This window comes from Thunnus thynnus, chromosome 4 (genome assembly GCF_963924715.1).
Source record: "Thunnus thynnus chromosome 4, fThuThy2.1, whole genome shotgun sequence".
NCBI lineage: Eukaryota > Metazoa > Chordata > Actinopteri > Scombriformes > Scombridae > Thunnus > Thunnus thynnus.
In genome coordinates, this window is record NC_089520.1 from 21,872,177 (window position 1) to 21,885,590 (window position 13,414).

At 39.6% G+C, this 13,414-nt stretch overlaps 1 protein-coding gene across 6 annotated transcripts in view; it reads left to right on the plus strand.

The window, feature by feature from the left end:
• Positions 1 to 13,414, plus strand: part of scn8ab (sodium channel, voltage gated, type VIII, alpha subunit b) — a 55,746-nt gene that overhangs the window by 11,948 nt on the left and 30,384 nt on the right. For 2 of the 6 annotated variants that reach the window (XM_067587538.1, XM_067587540.1), the window contains exons 1-5: positions 4,891 to 5,033; positions 5,146 to 5,274; positions 7,537 to 7,628; positions 11,515 to 11,736; positions 11,926 to 11,989. In XM_067587538.1, the coding sequence (XP_067443639.1) occupies positions 4,900 to 5,033; positions 5,146 to 5,274; positions 7,537 to 7,628; positions 11,515 to 11,736; positions 11,926 to 11,989 (641 nt within the window). In that variant the 5' untranslated portion in view covers positions 4,891 to 4,899. Of the gene's footprint in view, positions 1 to 4,516; positions 4,636 to 4,890; positions 5,034 to 5,145; positions 5,275 to 7,536; positions 7,629 to 7,905; positions 7,998 to 11,514; positions 11,737 to 11,925; positions 11,990 to 13,414 lie in introns of those variants that run through there. The other 4 variants (XM_067587537.1, XM_067587539.1, XM_067587542.1 and 1 more) reach the window with 3 other exon arrangements.

Genomic DNA, 13,414 nt, shown 5'->3' on the forward strand with positions numbered 1-13,414 from the left:
CAATCGTGTGGGTGTGTGTCGCTGTCTGATTACTCTCCTTTTCCTTCTCCCTTCCACTGCCCCCCCCCCTCCCGCCCCCCCGTCGTTCTTGTTTTTTTAGGGTGTAGTAAATTAGAGCGAGGGCCAGGCTTTAGTGCTCTGTCTGAGTCCTCAGTCTCTGATGACACAGCATCCTCCTGTACTGAGCTGAGTGAGGAAGGGATGGGGGTGGAGGGGGTTGAGTGTGCTTCCACTGCTAGCCAGGTTGGTATAAAGAAGGAGGGTGGGGTAAGGGGTAGAACGTGGGGTTTTGCAGCACAGCAGACAGGTAGAGAAGTAGGATGACGCATTTTTTTCATATGGGATAATTTTCAGGGAATTACTTAACATATTTAGGTGAGATATTGCTGGCAAAGTCGTCACTGCAGCGAGCTCAAACACACGTATACGAGTTGGGTTTCAGGCTATTATGCTTAACAGATATGAAATTAAAGCTCCTCATGAGATCTGTGCTGTTTTGTCACAAAGCATCAAAGTATCAGAATGAACAATGTGACGTATTTTTGCTTCTCTAAAAATTGAATCAAGATGCACTTTGTCAATACAAAATGGGCCCCAATTCAGCTAATTCTGACTATTTCCAGTGCATTTTTTTCTAATTCTATGAAGAGGCCTTTGAATCGACATGTTTTTAAAAAAACTTGCAAGTTCTTAATTGGAGCTTGTGAAGGACATTTAGAGCTGCAACTAAAGATTGTTTTCATTATTTCTACTATCAATCGATTCCTTGTTTAGTCTATGAAATATTATGAAATAGTGATTAATGCCCATCACAGCTTCCCTATATCCCAAGGTGACACCTTGAAATTGCTTGTTTATAGTCCAAGCAACAATCTAAAACCCAAAGGTATTTAATTTAAAATCATATAAATGGGAAAAGAAGCAAATTCACACATTTGAGAAGCTGGAAGCAGTTGATTAGAAAGACCAAATCTACAGTTTTATGTAGTAATAGACTGGTCGGTGTCAGACTGGGGTAGTGTGATGATTAAGAGAAGTACAACACCCCTTCCTCATGATTTTGTCTCTGTTGTATCCCAGCTCAGATCTCACTCAGTCCTCCTTCTCTTTCTCTGCCCCCCCCCCCACCTCTCCATCTCATTCTCAGTTTCTCTCTCTCTGCTGCATGCCTACCCATTCGTCCTCCTCCTCCTCCTCCTCCTCCTCCCTCCGTCTACCCATCCATCTCAGGTTTGGCTCTCTCCCCTCTGCAGCTCTCTGGCTTTCTTTTCTGCATCACTCCCCCTCCACCCCTCCACCCCCTCATCTCTCTCTCTCTCCCTCTTTCTCTTCAGCTCTCTTTGCTGCTGTCCCATACCCCTGCAAGCCCCTCTACATATCCCTGCTCCACTATTCTTCCTCCTCACCCACACAGACACAGACACACACACACACACACACACACACTGTCCTTGCAGCTGCATTCTGCCTCCTAATTCTTGCATATGTGCCTTTTTCTTTAACGCTCTGTTGAGAATTAGGAACATTTCACCTCACCAGCTTTGCAGCAAATAAGGCTTATCCTTACAGCGAAGCTCACTCTGCTGAATTGTATGTGTGTTTGTGCATATTTGTAAGTATGTATGAATTGTATGCACTCAAATATGCAATTATGTGGATAGATCATTGTAGCAGTGATATGTGGATGTTTTCTCATGCGTTACATGCACTGTATTTGACGTACACAGTGTTTTGTGAGCCATGGTAGCCTGTCACTCTGTGTGTGATTGTATGCTCGTTCCTGTGAAGAGATGCAATTCATCCTCAATTTACCAAGCATAGTAGTGCACTACATGGTTGATATGTTTTGTGAAAAACAAACCTTTCAGTTCAATGACTTGGTATTCAGTGTCTGTCAACGAACGTCACATTAAGTTTATCTGGTAAATTAGGAACAGCACAGTAAATGTGCTGCTTACCTTGATGACATGTTGGAGTTTTCAGTTAATCTAAACTGCATTAAGTGCCTGTGGCGCCTGTTGAGGCTGATCATTTATCCAGTTCACTGTGGCTCAGCAGTTAACAGACTGCTCATATGACTCACCTCTGACCACAGAGTTTTGCTTCTATTCTGAAATTGAAATAAGTCCTCTAGTAAAGTTGCACAAACTTATTATGTGTATTGATTAAAATTTTGGCATTATTACATTTTATTTATGGCGCAAATCATTTACTTGTGTTTATATAGTTTGGCTGTGAAAATAGCCAATGACAGTGAAGCTTTTAGTGAATGAAGCACGCATTTTGTATTTTATAAGCTTCAGTGATTGATTGATTATACATTAATGTGGCTGGAGATCAATTAAGGAAATTACCTGTCCTTTGCATCCCTTGTTGTAGTTGTGCCACTTTGCCAAGTTTGCGTCAACAGCACATTTTTCTGTCTCCAAATCGACCCAATTCATTGAGTACCGGAAGCGTTTTTTGTAGTGAATTTGTGAATCCTTATGAAAATGTCGATTCCAACTCAGTAAGGACAAAGCAGAGATATGTGTACCTGTATGCGAGATTGTCTACAGCTCTTAAGTTTTCAAAAACCAATAAATCTACAGGATTTATCCATGATTGCAGAAGGAACATAGGTTCATAGGCTTGCAGGGCATCTGTAGCTGTTAACGAGATATTGCTAATTTTACACCCTCTCCTTCCATCTACATTTTCTATTTGCTTGGTCAGCAAACACTTGGTTTGAGAGAAAGATTCACCCTTTGGACATGACTGTAGATCCTGTGTGTTGATGAAGTATAGATAATTATTTTCACCTTGTGACAGGAAGAATAGTGAGAGGATTTTTTAAGTAGTGCAGATGCTTCATAGGCGAAAAAGAGGCAAAGGGAGAGAGAGAGAGAGAGAGAGAGAGAGAGAGAGAGTGAGGAGCATTCTGATGCAGAGAATACATCTTGTCTTTCCCCAGACTGCAGACGCTATTTTTAATTTAATTTAATTTGAGGACACCACTTGTCTCAGGACATTTCTGGTTGCCTCACCATTTCTTTCTAGTGTTTCCCGTGGTGTAAACCACGTGTGTGTGGTTCACACCACGAGTTTGTCCACAAGTGAGTTATCATTTGCGAGTGCAGTGATTATTATAATCCTGAAAGTAAACTAGTTGGGTTTATGCTCTGCTGTGGTTGAATGCATGCTGTCTGGTGCACATGATTTTGACAGCTTTATTATTTGTAAATTTAAGTGCAGTTTAATTAAATTGAATATATTTTTCCCCCAGTTAACAGAGGCTGTAAACTGCCTTCATATCAACCAACCACAAGAATTGTTTATTGCTTAATGTTGACTGCAAAGGAAATTAACATCTTGAATTCAAATTTATATAAATTGTTAAAGTTTGTGATCATGAATTGACATCTTCATTGTTCTGGTTACACATAGACATGTTTTCTGTAAATACTGGTGGCCAACATGGTCAGTGGTGTCATAAATACACAAGTGGAATGCGTTAAAGGAGGTAAAAAACAAAAAACAACAACCCACATTTGCAAATTGTCAGTGAACCAGCTTCTAAACTGTGATGCATTTAAGTGTAAAAGGAAACTGGAGACATTGGTTATAAGCTAGCTGTAAATATTGTATCCCAGTAATCTTTCTGTTTGTAAATAATGCTCATACGTCTCACTCTGACCCCACATTGTCTTTATTCAAAAACACCCACAAGCACACACAGGTGTGCACACACAAACACACACTCACTTAAACACAGAGGCTGCTGCCTCACCCCAGTGCCCAGCCCCACTTGGCCCACTGCTGTTTATGGGTGGGGAGTGGTTGTTGAGAGCCTAGAGTCAGCAGATCTTCCCCTGATCGATGACAGCATTTGCGGTTCTCTTCCAGTAAGAGCTTTAAACCTGGGGAGAAGAGAGTCATTTGGCCACGGCGAGGGGAGAGCCTCACATGCGCCTGTCTGCTGCTGCTGTCATGATGAAAGCTCCCCAGGACTGAGGCTCTGTCTGATGCAAGCAGGACAGAGGTGTTGACTGTACCTCTGGCTCTCGGGTGACACAGAGGGAGTGATGTCAGAGGAGTAAAACCACTGACTATGTGCCCTTTTCTATACCTTTTACTATACTCTTTTTATTCTCTGTGCTTTGTATACCGCAAGGCCATGACAATCCAAAGTACATCACTCACTGTTGAAGTGACAAATGGGTAAAGTGGCCACATTGTGAGGACTCCTATTAAAAAGCCACATTCAAAAGGATTTCAGTATCACCTGTATTGTGAGAAGTAGCCCTATAGTTGCAGGGGAAACCAATGCAGCAGTGCCCCGTGACTCAGAGGTAAACTCAGGACTCACATCAACTAATCAGCAGTCAAGCTACAGTCATCTCCCTCTTTTTTTTAAATGAGGTAGAGCAAAGGTTTGTAGACCCTGTACTAATTAATATGCACCATATATTTTCTGCAAATGATCTAACTGTCTTTCTCTGTCTCTCTGTCTCTCTCTCTCTCTCTCTCTCCACAGACATTTATAGTGATAAACAAAGGGAAAACAATCTTCCGCTTCAGTGCCACGCCCTCCTTGTACATCTTAAGCCCTTTTAATTTACTTAGGCGAATAGCTATTAAGATTTTGATACATTCATATCCTTTCAACTGGAGAGATTGATTTTCTGTGCTTTACAGTGGATGAAAACAGATGTTGCAGTATTGTAAACATGGTTTGTTTTTTCTGCTTATGTGACAAATGGTCAGTTAAAAGTAAGTGAACTTGAAATGCACTGTAAGCACTAAATCACTGTCTTCCCACTACCCCCCCCCCCCCCCTTCTCTTTGAGCTTTACTTCAATACTAAAGCTTTATTTCAGTTGTTTCTGTATTAAATGTTGTTTGAATGTGTGAGATGTTATGGCTAACGCTGTTCAAACTTTCCTTAACGTCTGTCTCCTCACGTTATTCAGCATGATCATCATGTGTACGATTTTGACCAACTGTATATTCATGACATTTAGTGACCCCCCAGAGTGGTCCAAACAAGTAGAGTAAGTACACGTCTGTACTTCTTCTCACCAATGTTATCCCCATTTATTGTGTCTGTCACCGTTTTACCGTTTTCTCTCTCTTTTTTTTTTTTTTTTTTTTTTTTTTTTCAAGGTACACTTTCACAGGTATCTATACGTTTGAGTCACTCACAAAAATTGTTGCTCGAGGCTTCGCTATAGATGGGTTCACATTTCTCAGAGACCCATGGAACTGGCTGGATTTCATGGTCATCTCAATGGCGTAAGTATTCTAACTCATAATTATTAATAAGAAGAGCAATAAAAAAAATGAAAAGAGTTGCATAAACAACTGTGGTCAAATGTAAAAAAAAGGGGGAAAGCACTGCAATTAGAGCAAGAAATCAAAAAGGGAATTTCACCATAACTAATCAAAATATCTTAATATTTTAGCATATGGATAGAAGAATGTTGTGAGAACTGATTTATTTAAGCCATACTAGTTCTAAGATTACACCAGGTAAATCCCAAATGGCAACAGACCTTTCTCTTTGTGGAAATTCTGGCTTCTCAAACACAGGTGTAACTAATCACATTAATATCAGCTGCACTCCATTTAGGTTTTTCTTGTAACTGGGTCCTGAAGACGGTTGCACCAGCTGTTTGTGAATTAAAACTTTGTTTAGTTTAAGTGTTAACTGAGTTTAGATGTAGGCATCACTAAATTAAAAGAGTGCAGTCTATTTAGACTGAAGAGTAAAAGAGGCAATATGGAATACTGTCGACGTATTTGACCTGACACTTTACATTTGATAGAAAAACACAATATATCTCAAATTACAAAATGTCATCCTTATAATATTAGACTACCTGACAAAATAATGGCTGTTAGATTAGCATTATCATACTTTTCCCTTTATGCGCATACAAATAAAATAAAGTCAGACTTACATTCACAATTGGCAGTTATGTTTATCTTATCTTTTGGCCCCTAAAACTGTTATTTTTGGAAGTTATGTGATGGTACAGTGTTCCTGTTTCCTAGCAACTGATTTACACATTACTAAAGCGTTTACTAGCTAAGACGTTTCTTAAGTTTTAATGGTGCAAGCTGACTTAGTAAATCACTAGTTTGAAACTAGTTCGTAGTCACTAAGAACTTAAAGACTTTACATACTTTGTGTATGCTGTCTCTATGATGTGACTAATGAGACACATCATTAAAGTTAATGGTGACACCTGCGCTTCCTTGACGAGCCAAAATGTCTGCTGTGAGAAAAGGTTGAGGCTGTGTCCAAAACCCGGCCCCCCTCGCTCACCCATTCACCACGCCCTATATAATAGACACTCAGTAGTTTGCTCTATAGTGAGCAGTAAATTTAGATTTCTGACACTTAAGAATTATGAATCATTGTCATTTTTTGTCATCATTTACAGTTGTAGAATCACACAACGATAATTTAGGCATTGTGTTGTGGACAGGCGTTTTTTTTGTTCCATTGTGAGAATTGTGGAGGCACTTTATAGTGAATACATTTAGATGCAGACTTTGGACACTCAAATAAAATGGCAGAGGTTAAATATAGTGCACTATATAGTGAATAGAGAGTGATTTCAGTCATTTTAATTTTGGTGCAAAACAGTTACAACTAAAAACGTTAGTTAAACATTTGTCATCAACTTATTCTAATTTATGATTAACTTATTCATCCCGATGTGTGTGTGTGCCTTTGTTTTAATCATTTAACAACAAACTGCTGTTTTCTAGTCTGTTGAAGTGGTTTTAAAATTGAACAGCATAGTGGTTTAATTTAAATCATAATGGACAAAGACAGTTCTCCCCCATCTAAAAGCTGCTGTGGGCAACTTTGGAGAAATGAAAAATAATCTGAAAGAAGAAAATCTCCATAAACCTGAAAAACAAATTTTAGTCAACGCAGTCATTGCAACAACAAACACACATTGTGATCTACAGTGGAGGTCAAACACCATTTTGTTAGCAGCCTTTATAAATGTCATACTTTTCATTCATGGCACAACTTAATGAGCTCAGCCTAGTAGTTACTTATAAACTCATTGCCCCCAAAACTTTTGTTAGATAAAGCCGCCACAGCTGCAAAACTACAGCTACCTAAAATTTACTCTTTGATTCTTACCAAACACGTCACGTTCCTCATCCTAATTGATTTCAGTTCCAAGTCACCTCCTTCGTGGACATGGATTTGTTTCCCTCCTGCTGTTTGCAAAGAGTAGACTTGCACAGAGTTATCCTGATTGGTTATTAAGACTTTTGAAATCTGACTTTTTGACATTTTTTCTTCCTCAGAGCATTGATTTGAATGATTTATGTAAGGAGAATGTTATAAAATTTTACTAAATATTGCAAAAAAAAAGGTTCTAAGGACATTTGCATACAGCACTTTCAATCTACATCAGTCCATCATACCACATTGATAATGCTTATTAAAATATCATGTAACAATCTATTCTTTCTTTCCAATGTTTGGGATGGCTGCTGAGTAACTGTATCTGATCCACCTTGCAGGTATATAACAGAGTTTGTAAACCTAGGCAATGTGTCAGCTCTGCGTACGTTCAGGGTTCTGAGGGCTTTGAAAACAATTTCAGTTATCCCAGGTAAGAGAGTCCAGGTGTTTGTGTTTGTGGGTGGGCGAGTCACGGGGTTGATGTTAGGTGTGGTTTTGTTTCAGTCCCTTTCCTCTCCTCTTCCTCCTTCGTTCTCTTCCCACTGGTCAGACAGGCGTTCTCTCTCTCACCGTGGTGTCCCCCGCTGATCTTCGATGGTGGTGCTGGTGTCGTGCTCTTGCGCGTACATGCGTGCGTGTGTGTGTTGTTATCGTGTGTGTTGTGTGTCATGGGGTTCTGTTCTGTGTGTCATCCTACCTTGTTACAGATATATAACAGAGTTTGTGGACCTTGGGAATGTCTCGGCGCTGAGAACGTTCAGGGTTCTCCGAGCATTGAAAACTATTTCTGTCATTCCAGGTGAGACTCCCATTTAAACACTAAGGCTGAGCTTACTTTATCTATTAGCCGTCTTTATTTCTGTTTATGACATTTTTTTTTTTTTTTTAAAAGAGGATGTTTCAGAATATATACATTTTTTGTTTTACTTTTGTTTGACGACTCAATCAAAAATGGTAGCAATACATTTTTGATAGGCTTAGCAGTCTACTGGCAGTCTTGTGGGGTCACATGTCCTATTTGGACACCTGGAGTTATGCAGCACTTTAGGGTATGCAACAGTAATCTTTCTGTACAAGTGAATGTGAAATGAATGTCCAAAACAATGTGATAATATAGGGGAAGAGTTTAGATATTATTTCCAATGAGATGACTTTCAGGATTTTATCTTGAATGTTTAAATTAACAACCTCATTAGGGATAAAACATGATCATGAGAAGTTCAGATCTGTCCCCTCTTTGCACATCTGGCTTGTTTTCAGTTTTATTTCAAACACTGACCCAAATTCTCTCAGTCTATGATACTGCCTCCCGGTTTCTAAAGATTATTTAATTCTCTAAGACTGCCAAGCCTAATTTGACAACACATCAACGCTGCATGAAGCTTTGAGACACATGCATTTACAAGTTTGGCTTCAAGGGGCTTTTATTTGGATTTTGCTTTTTGTTCATTAATTAAAGAGTTATTTGGATTCAGGCTTCTGATTGCTTTTTCTTTTTCTTTCTTTTTCTTTTTTTTTTGAAGATCTTTGTCTATCCTAGGAGTCAAAGGGAGACACATAAATAAGAAATAAATATAAATTGTAAAAACTCTGCATATATATCAGATTCAATAAGTATTTTGTTTCTAGGAAACACACTGTGACATAAGTTTATACATTTGTTTATACAGTAGCTCCATTGTAAACAATTAAATGCAAAAACTATGAGATTATTTTAGCTCATCCTCACACATGCACACATACTGTACATGTGCACACTCAGTACAGCACAATAAGCTCAGCCTCCAGCATAGAGCGCTCGGGCCTGAGGGCTCACCCAGCACTGCATGAGTGTGAGAAAGGGGTGCCTGGGATGGGAACGGTTCTTCAGTGAAAGCAAGGTCACCATCACGGTTTACAGACAGGTGATGCTGACACAGAGTCAATTCTTTCAGCCTTGGCGTTTAAATGACCTGCATGCCACCTCTCATTGCCCGTCCCCCCAGCCACCGACTCTTCCTCGCCTGTCCTCTCTTTCTCCTCTTCACTTCCTGCTTTCTTGACTGGGCCTGGTTATGTGCGCCGTTTGCTGTGTGTGGTGCTGCTGTGTTCAGTTGATATAATCACTAACTGTAGTTAGTCAGGGATGTTCTCTTAGATGGACACAATGAGTGAAGGGAAATAAAATCCCACAATACAATTTCTATTCCTCAGATAATAAGTTACAGCACATGTCTATACAACTATTTACTCATGCAGGAAATTTAATGTGAAAATGAAAATGTGTCTCTCTGATGGAAACATCCCATTCAGCTGCAGTGTTATGGTGTGTGTTATGTGTTTTATGAAAAACAATAAACATGACCTGTATATCTGCGGTTCACCTGAATGCACCACTTGAATCATAGTGGAATCACTCTGCTGTTATTACATACTATATTGTCATGTCTTTGATTTTAATGAATGTATCTCAAAATATCTTTGTTTGATAATCCTATAGCTAAGAACCTCCATTCAATACATCAGTCTTGCCAAAAGTGTCCATTCTACATAAATGCAAAATCTCATGTTAGCCTTTGAAACCAGGAAGACATGTTGCTTGATGCAGCTTTGTCTGTGTCATAACGTCTACAGTTTATGGTGGTTAACAGAAACTTCCTATGAAAAAGTACTGACAAGTATGATGGTTCGTGAAAGCATTGCCATCTATGATAAGCATATACTAGTAAAAATAGTCAAGTGGTCCTCCATAAGGAGGTACAGTAAGGGAGAAAACAGCACTATGTTCTGCAAAGCTTTGAGTTAATTTTATATATTCAAAAAGCTGCCAATATTTTACACATCTACTATTTATCTTATTCAATTCAGTAATGATAATTAATTTATATTTTTTACTCATAAGCAGGATTCTTGACTTTCTAATGGCAAAAACTATAAAGCTATATTGTTATAATATATAATTAAGTCAAATTTATTACAAAAAAGGCAGAAAAAATCCAGTTTCATGATATGTTATGATATATGATATCATTCTCTTTATTTGAAATAAGTAGTATAAATAGAAAACAATAGTAGCCTAAAATCTATCCAAATGTGTGTGAAAAGAAATGATGTAAGTCAACAGTGAGAAAATGAGCTCAGTACAGGATACAGGGTTTCTCTTCCCTGGAGACATGGAGATACAGGACAGCATGTTCCTCTACCTATGAGAAAGTCATACCTGCAGATAGTGACCAGAGATATTAAGCCCCCAGTCCAACACCAAACACAACACACAGGCTACACTTTTTTATTGCCTTATGGGACCCCCTGTACCATTATTGCACTGTACTTACATTATTTATGTTTGGATATCAGAGAATTCCAATTTCTACACTAGATATATTTTACACCCAAACTGGATTCTCAGTTGTCTTCTCTGAACTCTCTATTTGGGGATCTACTGTGTCTACTGTTATGGAGCAACTGAACGATGCTGCAGCAGTTAAATTTTTATATTTAAATGATAGTATGGCAACCTTATTGCATTTATACACGATTTAAAGGCCTCAGATATCTTTACTTCAGTGCATGAAACCCGTCAGTGCAAAGCTGGAGAAGGAAGAGTTACAGTTCATTTAACTGATGAACAATAAACATATTATTCTCAACATACTCCACACCAACGTACATACTGGTTGTTATTAAAATTCTTTTCAATTAATTTTTTTGTATATCACCAAATGTACCAATATCTGTCACAAACCAATATCTTTTCATAACAAAATGGAGCCCCAAGTGTGATGATTCGTGTGCTGTTGAGGTGTTAACGTGGTTAGCAAAAATCTCAATAATTAATAGAAAATACAACAGCCTGAACTTTCCATCAACTCAGGAAAGGCAATTACAACAACAAGAAGCACTCTATACACACTGGTTTTATACTTAACTGAAATGCATAAGACACTGAAAGTCAATTTCTGTTGTTGAGGCTTGGCAGTGCTGAGCGTAGGTGCTTGAGAAATAATTCTGATGCCTGCCAAGTTTAGATTTATGTAAGAGCCTGCACAGCACAGGGTTAAATACAGAATTAGATATACTTTACCAACTTCTTTCTTGTGTGAATTGAAGATATATATACAGATATAAAACCAAATTCAGCTTGTCCACTCTCACGCTGTCAAAAAGTTGCAATTCTTTTTATTTGTGTCTATCTGTGTGTGTGTGTGTGTGTGTGTATTTGAATGTGTATGCTGGTGTGCATGTGAGTTTGCCTGTTTTCATGTTTGTGCATTCGTGCACATTTGTGTGTGTGTGTGTGTGTGTGGGTGTGTGTGTTTTTGTATGTTAATTGACAGGCCTGAAGACCATTGTGGGTGCTCTGATCCAGTCTGTGAAGAAGCTGTCGGATGTGATGATCCTGACCGTCTTCTGTCTCAGCGTCTTTGCTCTGATTGGACTGCAGCTCTTCATGGGGAACCTGCGGAATAAGTGTGTAGTCTGGCCAGTCAACATGACAGAGCAGTACCTGGCAAATGGCAGCAAAGGCTTTGACTGGGACGAATACATCATGAATAACAGTGAGTGAATGGGACATAACAGAAAGTGTGTGCATAATTATTTTCTCTTAGTATTGTTTTGTTTTTGAGAAAGTGTCAAATTTTTCTACACCACTGACAATTAGAAGGAAACATCAACCAATTAAGGTCACAAAGACATTGTAGCCCAGTGACTAATGCAAGTGACTGCTCTCTGTTTTTTTTCCACAGCAAATTTCTACTTCTACCCTGGTCAGGTTGATGCTCTACTATGTGGAAATAGTTCTGACTCGGGGTAAGTCAGTGCTTCACTCACTAAATGCATGCCTCCATGTTTATGCTTTAATGTTTTTAGCTGGTGTCTCTGGTTGTTCTTTCACACATCTTGCAATTGCCCAGGCAACCCAGTCAGGGTTGATTAGGCCTCAAGTAGCATGTGTTGTCCATGGGTCACCCCCTTCATGATGACTTCATGCACAGCCATCTTGATGCCTTTTCTGCAGCATCAGTGATGTTCCTGATGGCTCTCTCCTTGTGCAGTCCTGATGCTAAGGAGCAGTCACAGAACATCCAGATCTCTGCAACGCTCCTACACATTTCTGATTAGCTGAGTGACCACTCCTATGTGCTCCATGCACCCTGGGACCTTTAGGATTCCGCCTCTCTGAACTGAGGTGTTGATGTTGGAGTTGTTCAGGAGGTATTCCATCAGGTATCAAGCAGCAGTACTGAAGAATATCTTGCCTTCAACATGGAAGAGTGAGATGTTCCTGAACTGCTCAATGGTGCTTTCATTGTCCCCTTTTGGAATCCAGACACCCTTGACAAATCTCCACTGGTCAATCTTCACTTTAGAGCATGCCAGGTTGCTCTGCAGAGGGTGATGAGTTTCCTCCTTGCAATGTTCCGAAGATCTGATAAGGCGGCCTTATTCTCCTCCCTTTCGCCTTTCTGCTGCCTCCTAGAAAGGCTCAACTTCATGCAAATGTCCTCTGACGCAGTGCGAGTGACAACCAGTGTGGAAACCGTGTGGAAACAAATAGCAGACATTGTTGGTTCATTAGTACTACTTAAAATACGTATGTGTAAACATACGCTAAGAGATGTCACTTTCTGTCTCAGCTGGCTGATGTTTGTATCACACTACCAAACCTCTCAGCAACAAAGTTGACAGTGATGATTGGAGCTTCTGATTTGCATCACCTTTTGTTATGGCTTTAAAAGTCCCATCCATGTTCTTGTCAAACTGGAGCCACTCTCTCTCCTTGTCAGCTCCCATCAATGTCCATATCCACCGTGGTGTGGAGTTTATGGTTCGTGGACGTTCTGAGATAATTGAGGATGACTGGTTGGATGTTGCTTAGCAGGTTAGGTGGCTGACAGTGATAGCAACATACTGGCTAGGTTGACATGGTGTTAGCTGGTTGTAGTTGCTGTTAGCTGACGATTTTGTAGACAAAAGTGATATAACTTGCTGGGTGGTTGAGTGTGTGGGTGCAGGTAAAGAGGGGTTTGCTTCTGGGATGCTGAGAAAACACTTTTCTGTGTTGTGGGCACAACTCAACGAAACACCATTTATTGAGAGGGTTCCCCTCGATGAACCTGTAGACATACCTTCTGTCTTACACTCACACACAAATCCATATTGAAACCGTGTTCCTTTATTTGGTAGACGGTTCAAGGGACATAATTCAAGAAAAGCTTCTCATTCCAGATGGGA